This window comes from Geospiza fortis, unplaced genomic scaffold (assembly GCF_000277835.1).
Source record: "Geospiza fortis unplaced genomic scaffold, GeoFor_1.0 scaffold121, whole genome shotgun sequence".
Taxonomy (NCBI): domain Eukaryota; kingdom Metazoa; phylum Chordata; class Aves; order Passeriformes; family Thraupidae; genus Geospiza; species Geospiza fortis.
Window position 1 is genome coordinate 5211010 of NW_005054346.1, and position 8270 is coordinate 5219279.

At 38.6% G+C, this 8270-nt stretch overlaps 1 protein-coding gene across 1 annotated transcript in view; it reads left to right on the top strand.

Moving 5' to 3' along the window:
- Nucleotides 1-8270, top strand: part of CA8 (carbonic anhydrase 8) — a 52080-nt gene that overhangs the window by 884 nt on the left and 42926 nt on the right. The window contains exons 2-3 of the mRNA XM_014307853.2: nt 117-308; nt 3987-4111. Coding sequence (XP_014163328.1) covers nt 117-308; nt 3987-4111 — 317 coding nt within the window. The remainder of the gene's footprint in view (nt 1-116; nt 309-3986; nt 4112-8270) is intronic.

The following is an 8270-nucleotide window of genomic DNA, read 5'->3' on the forward strand; positions in this document are numbered from 1 at the left end:
AGCGCGGAACCGCGGGGTCCGACCGAGCAGCCCCTTCCCCCGCCGGGGACAGCGTCTGTGTGACCCGCAGCGCGGGGTGCCGGGTCCCCCCTGACAGCTTTTCCCTTGTGCCTCAGGAGTGGAGTGGGGACTGATTTTCCCCGATGCTAACGGGGAGTACCAGTCGCCCATTAACTTGAACTCAAGAGAAGCTAAATACGACCCCTCGCTCCTGGAAGTGCGTTTGTCACCGAACTACGTGGTGTGTCGTGATTGTGAAGTGATCAACGACGGGCATTCCATTCAGATTGCCCTGAAGTCAAAATCAGGTATGCTGAAACATGGCCTTGATTTTCCCGGCTAAAGCTTGTGTTGCCTGAAGAGTCACTGCACTCGTGTCCCGGAGTGTAGGAAAAGCAGCCTTTCCCAGCTGGGAGCAGTTGTGCCCATTCCTCATGGACTATGCCCGGTGAGAGTGTTGCTGTTGACTTTGGTAGGAAGAGGAGCAAATGTTGCAATGGGAGTTGCAGATTTTGATGTCAGACTGGATGGTCAGTGAGATTGCTTCAAACCAGGTCCAGAGTTTCCTCTTGTGGTGGTGGTATTCAATCCGCTGGCATTAACAGCTGTCTGCACTCAGAATATTGCTAAGACAGTGTAGTGCCAAACTGTTCCGTACAGCTGGCAAGATTTGCTCATGGTTCAAAAACCATGTAAGTTAAAAGTGCTTTTCCCCATTAACTTGAGTGGGTTCTGAATGCTACCTACAGAATTGGACAGCTTAAGAGTGATACACCAGTCATACATGCTCACAATATTAATGAGGAAGGACCAAGTAGAAGGCAGTCCTCATTTCTTAAAGGACGACATTTTTGGTGTCTCTCATCAAGTTCGATTTAGAAGAAAATAATAATTCCAACATAAGTGAAGTTGCAATATCTTATCCAGACCTTTCGTCTGGGTAAACTGTTCTATATGAAGGAAACAAGAAAGTAGGGAGGAAAAAAAGTCCACTTTGCTTTCCAGCACTGCAGTAGTTCTTGCCATGTTTTTGGAAGAGCCTCCATGTTATTCCAACCAGTCTTAGCCAGTAACAGCCCTTCGGGGGCATTTAAATAGCTGGACATTGTCAAACCATGAGACATTCCAACTTCTGCTTCCTTCTGAGAACTCAGTAGTATTGGGAACTGCAGCTGTGCTAAGTGAGGGAGTCAGTTCAGTTTTACACATTTTTTTAAAAAAGGAAGGGTTTGTTATCTTAATAGTGATGCTTTGATTTACAATTTCATTTCTATGATAATTTTGATGTATTTTTGCAGCACAGAACGTTTCTTTCTGTGGAATTTTGCAGATTTGCAATAAAAATGTTGTACTTCCAGTCAGTTTTACTGCCTTCATCTGAAGCAGAGCTCTTTTCCCAAGGGATAAGGTTCTCCCTGCAGGATCAGGAATTCTTGAATTCTCCTGTGGAGGAAGTGAGGGTGACCACAAGCGACCTCATCATTTGTATGCCAAAATGCAACTCCTTCCATACTAGCTTTCCCAAGGGCAGTTTCTAACTTGGTGGTGATTAATAAGATGGGACCAACACACCTGAATGCCTTTGCAAAACCATTTAGAGAGTTAGAAAAAAGGAAAGGCTTCTTTTATACTTGAATGTAATGTGATGCCAGACTGAATTATAAGAAAATGTGAAATAGAGAAAAAGTTTATGACTGAAGTATGGATTTATGATTTAGGAACTCTTGGTTTAGTTTCAGCTTTTTCTTAAATTTAATGTTGTGTAATTTGCCATTTTCCCTTTGTAAACTGGGAATAATTTGGGAGGGAGAATACAACATTTATTAAACCTACCAAGAGGAGAAAAAAGTTAATAAGTTGTGATTGAACCTGGCCTAGTATTCTGGCCATTTTTCAGGGATTGCAGAAACTCCTACAGTTTCTTTTCCTCTCAGGAGATCTCTGATGACAAATCCATTTAGCCGGATTATTTTGTTGGGAACTGTTGAGCACTGGATGCTTTTGAAACTCTGTCCAATTAATGTGCAAGAGATCCTCATCTGCTGTAATGTTAGCAAAGAAAAAGTTCTTTATGGAAAAAAGTAAACTGATTAAGATACATATTAAAAATAAATTTGTCATTACTTGTGAATGTTTTTATCCTTTAATTTAAGACACGCAGCCCATATGGAGTTCCCAAATCCTTCTCATTATTTAATTGCAAACATTTTCACAGCTGCTTTAATTTTGATAGTGGAATATGTGTTGTGCATTAGGTGGAAGAACCATGACCAACTATGAAATAGTTTTATCATGGGATCAGTCTCCTAACTGAAGCCTTGGAAATAAACTCTTTGAAGCTCCTGGAGATCCAGAACTACATCATATAGAGAACATTTGTTCTAGTTACAATTTTTCTCAGAGCAATGTTTTAAAACAGAGAAAATACTCAATTTTCCTAATTGAGATGATGATGATGATGATGATTATTATACTGTCCTAATTAAGCACTAATTGAGTATCATTATTCTTTTTGTTTGTCCAGATTTCTTAAATATTTCAATTGGTTGTTTCCTCGAGTGTTCACCAAATTTGTAAATTTTCCCTCTAGGGGATACAGCTAGAGACAGAAAATAGAGATAGCAAGGTTAAGGAGCAAATCTGAATCTATAACTATATTTAGGACATTTCATTTTAGAAACTCTAATGGCTGTTAGATAAGTTGTGAAGAATTATTAAAGGAGGATTAACTGGCATATTTGACTTTTTTTCCTCCAGTGTAATTGCTTATGAAAACCATAATTGATCTGTTTGCTTTCATTTTTTTTTACAGTTTCATACCTTTGGTTTTGTGTTTTTACAATTAAAATATGATTCAATTGCTAGCTTATGTTTTAGTATTACACCACCTCTTGTGCTCCAAGCTCTGGTGGTATAGTTTGTGTGTCAAAATAGCTATATATTATGGAACTAATTCCCTAAGGCTATATTTCATGCAGTTGAATAATCCTTATCAATTATCAGAGATTGTAAAAGATTAATTTCAAGTCTATGAAATGTAAGCTAGAATTTAATGGGTTCTGGGGAAGACTGTGAATGCCCTTAAATAAAACTCAGCCCTGCCTAGAAGCCAATATTCAATGATTTTAGTGGGAAGTTACCTCCAGCTTGTTGTGTAATATTTGATCTAAAGCAGATTCAGAAATCCCTGGGCAAAATGTTTCCATTGATTAATTCCATAGCAGGTTGGGCCTCACAATTGCTTGCTTTTACTACTTCTGGTGGAAGTCTCTATTAATGCCAAAGTGCTGAGCAGCTATATACATTTTTTTGTGCACGTGCTGTGATTGTGGACAGATGCTTTTAAGAAATTCCAGATGTTTAAAAAATTGAATTAAGAAAAACCCATGGCTGCCTAGAAGCTGTTTTTAAGTAAATGAGGTATGCTGGTTTTGCTCCAGTGTGTAGGTTTGATTATATTTTGGTGTGGAGGCATTCAGTATCTCAGAAGCCTGACAGGTGGTGTATGAGTGAACACCTTTGCCCAGCAAAATATTTGCTGTCTAAATTTTTCTATCCATTTTTGTGACCCATAGTAAATATAGGTGATGGAAATTAAACATATGGATAACTTGGAGGTTACTTCCCAGTTCAATTCAGAACCCCTGCCATCTGTTTAGAACACACAGTTAATGTCTTGATAGGACAAATAAACATTCCCTCTTCTGACTGGTAGAGGTACAATGCTTTTATTTGGTGTTCTGCATCACAAACCAAAGAGTTCAGTATTACAGCAGTTTTACTGTTTTTCATAACTGCCTCAATTCATGTTCTGTACCTGCAAAGTCCTTCAGAAGTAAAGGTGACAAGTCTGTCAACTCTTCTCCTCTCTGGTACCACTAATAATATAGAAGATTGCCACAGACTCCTTGTTGTCTGTGGAGAATATATTCAGTGGCTTGTCTGCTTTGAAAGGCAAGTTCTTTACCACTTATCTTCTTTCCCAGTGTTAGTAGGGGGACCATTACCTCGGGGACACGAGTTTGAACTGCACGATGTTCGGTTTCACTGGGGGAGAGAAAACCAGCGTGGTTCTGAGCACACAGTTAATTTTAAGGCCTTTCCCATGGAGGTAAGAGTGCCCTGCATTTTATAACACCCGGGAAATGCAAAAGATTTCATTTCATTGCCTGAATTCTTGGTAGCCTGAAAGCGACTTCCTTTTATCTCTGCATGCTTTATATCTCAACCACAAAGCTGTCTTCCTGGGGTGTGCTTTAGTGCAGGTAAATTAGGATATGCATCTGGAATAGAATGCCTCCAGCACTCATCACACTGTATGATTAATTGGTCGTAAAGTTAACTTGCAGAATTATTAACTTCTTTCTTATTAGTGTTCTAACAAGAACTGCCATTTCAACAGTTCCTATGTCACCTTGACTAATAGCTATAGATGGGGAGAACTAGCCACTGGAAATATTTCCATGGTGAGTAATAACAATTGAGGTTGATTTGAAGTAAGTGTAGAGCAATTTGTTCTTGAAACAGCTTTACATACTTGAAAATTGAAGATTATGTGATAGTGCTCTGTATGTTCTCCAAGATCTGAAAACATACATGATTTTGAAATAAAAGCAAAGTGATAATGCAGTCTTAAAAAATTCAGCTCCTCATGGGGTTCGTGTCATAAGGCAATAAAAATGCTTGGTCCCGTTTCTCCTGCCCCCCAGCACTGGTTTGTTTTCATTTCCCACTGTCCCATTGCTTACAGCTGTCAAGGAATGGCTTGGAGTATTCCTTAGCCCCTGGGCTGCAAGACTGCTTTTAAAATATACCAACCCTGATGTTTGGTGACTTCAGTTTTGTGTCTTTTATCTTTTATTTCATTTGTTGTGCACTATTTGTTTTAAAAAAACTCAAGGTTTTTTTGAGTTCTTTAATTTATTTTTGCCTTATTTATCTATCATAATACCTCATGAGTCTGAAACTGTTTCTTTTATTCACTGTGCTCAGTGCTAGGAAATTTATTATTGTAGTGTTCATGAGTGCCTGGCTACCGGAATAGAACTGTCTTATGGAAAAGAATATAAAAATATTAAAGAATATTAAAGCAACTATTGCAGAAATAAGTGTAAAAATCCTGTGGGCTTACATAACCCATCTAGTTCTCAGGGTTGTTCAAATACTTTCTTTAAGAGTTGTGGGTCAGATTCTGGTCTCTGCTGTTTGCTATTTTGCACTGGTCTAACACAACCTCCAACTTAATCATTTGGAGTTTCCAGGTTGAATTGAGTCAGATCATAGAATCACTTATGTTGGAGAAGACCTTTATGATCAACAAGTCCAATCATAAACCAATACTGCCAAAGCCCTCCCCTAAACCATGTCCCTAAGTACCACATCTATGTGTAGGTCCCCTCTGCAGGTTGATACCAGGCAGGTCTTGGAAATGCAAAATTGTTTGAGTGGATAAGACTCATCAGCCAAAGGGAAAACAAGGCAATGACTTCTGCATCCTGATTACCTGGCACAATAGATACAATATGGTTTATGTGGGCAGTAAGGCCTTCAGGATACTGCAGCGTTCCCCTGAGGCAGGAAGTAGCCAATTCATTGTAAAATAGCTCTGCTTAGTGCTTTTCTTCAAGGCTGGTCCAGTATGTGGTGATTGAGAAATACTCATATGAACTATGCTGAGAACTGTACTTGGGAATCTATTAGGATTTCCTGTCTCTTTGTTAATTAAAGATCACTTGCAAACCATCTTGATGGTATATGGGAGCAGTTCATTGAGAATCTGCAGAAAACCTAAAATTATCTACTTCAGATCAATCCATAGAAAAATATGCTTGACCCAGAGATATAAAACAACAAACTTAATAAGTCATGAAGGGATTTCACTCTTCGCCTACTTTAAAAGCAGTACAGCAGCTGCGCAAACAGACTTCTGGCACAGTTGAAGAACATCACCTGGAGGTGAGCAAGCCAGTGTTTTTCTGTTTCCTGCATCTAAGCAGCTTTCAACTAAGCTCTAACTTTCAAGAAATAATTACTGATGCAAAAATTCTCTAGCAGAAAAAAGTCTGACCCATAATACACTTTAAGTACAGTGTGAATGTTTCATTTTGTAAACAGATAAATTCTTATGGCAGAAGATGGTCAGTTCATCATCTTCTGCCTCAAGGTGCAAGAAAGTACAGAGCAGTTTTTTTGACAGATGAACTGCATTTCCTTCTGCTATATGCACAAAGAGCTGTTATATTAATTCCCTCTCAAATTGTCCAAGTCAAATATTATACTTGAGCAATAATAAAATGGGTGCTTGTGGCCACTGTAATGTTTAGGTAGCACACTTGGGACTTCAGAATGGAAGATTTGCCGTTTACATTCCAGGCATGGCTTTGGCTTTTTTTTTTTTTTTTTATAGCTCAATAGCTTTGATCGTGGACCAGGAAATCTTATTTTCTTAGCTTTTAACATTGGCATTTGTTTATACAGTTGTTGGAAATCATCAAATTCGGAATGTATATTTGCCTTGATTTCCACTGGGTTTCACAGATTGGCAGAATATCCTGTCTTGGAAGGGGCCAACATGGATCATCCAGTCCAGCTCTTATGTAAATGGTCCATGTGGGGATTGATCCCACAATCTTGGTGTTATAAGTACCATGCTCTAATCAGCTGAACTGAGTTTGTTGGTTACTGAGCACAAACAGCAATTGATGCCTATTTTGGCTACATCCAAGCAGTCAGCTGTAGTTTATGCTTTTGTACAAAATAAACTGGCAGTTGTTTGTGCATCAATGCATGCCTAGGAATATGTTGCACACCAAGTGCGTAAGTTTGGGTCTTTTCCAAGTGTAACAAATCTAGTAGGTCATCTCCCTAAAGAACTAGAAATTATTTCCATGGCAAATGATAGGGATTCTCTTCTCTTTGTGAGAGGAAAACAAGGAGATAAGAGGTAATATGAAAATGGAAGTGCTTGGTTTAAGTGGGTACATTAACAACACAACAGGTTACACACTCTACTACTCTATTTTAAAACCTGAACTGAGCAATTCTAGAAAAATCAGCTTTTAGTTTGATGAGATCTGAGATGACTATCAGAGACTAAGTATTGACTGGAGCAGCAGTCTGGTTTTTTTAGGGCTGAAGAGTATACAGCTTTATTTTATTACACTGGACAAAATAGTTGTGAAACAGCTTCAGATTACCATGTAATGACCTTTGTAAAAGAGTTTGAAAAAGAGTGTAATTTTTCGAAGTTTGGAAGGCCAATCTTCAATGACTTCCTTAGTCTCTTCCTCTTGGTAGCATAATTTCTATAAAAGAAGTTAGGCAATATCCTGTATTAGTTGGGTAATATCCCATGTTTCTCAGTGCAAAAATCCATGACTTCTTAGTACACAGCCAGGGCCTTTGCATGTGGATATATAGGATATATAGTTTCATGGTGAAGTTGGGTAGATTATAAAGCTTGTTTAACCTACACAGCCAGGGCCTTTGCATGTGGCTAGGATATATATTTTCATGGTGAGGTTGGGTAGATTATAAAGCTTGTTTAACCTCTGGAGCAGCTTCTTGAGCTAATACATATTGTCCAAAAATGCTGTTCATGTGGCTTGGAGGCTGAGTTCTTTTTTTTTAAATTCTTATATAAGGTTCAGCAAAGATGTGTTTTCCACCTTCCTTGACTGAAGAAACCAGAATGTAGACAGTGATATGACAGTGTTTTCATTTTCACTGAAAAGTCTGTGTTTGCAATAAGTCAGGAAAGCGGGACAAAACAAAAATATTTGTCAAAAGTAAATACGGTAACACTTCTTAAACCAAGGAAAAGCAGGGGGTTGCATGTACCAATACTCCTCCCTTTTTTTGATAAAAAAAAGGGCATGAAGACCACTCTTGCCCTTTGGGCAGGAATCGGAGGGAAATATTTGTGCAACTTTCTCTAGAAATTCTTCTCACCTACTACTTCTACTTCATGCAAAAGACTGCTACTTTGCCTTTTGGCCAAAGATGTGTTGGCCATGACATATGCTACATGTTTAGTAAGGGTCCTAATATTGAGAGACTGTTTCATGCTAGCAAATGGAACAGGGTACCAAATATCTGTGCCTTACAGTATAAATTTCCACAAAGCCGTGAAATCCACGTTTACACATGTGATTTACCTGAAGCTGATAGACGTGTAGGAAGGAGAGGAACTATTTGGCATCTTTATTCCTCTCTTTGATGCCAACAGTGTGGGTTGGAGAAGGAGCAAAAGCAAATGAAGAACTAATGAA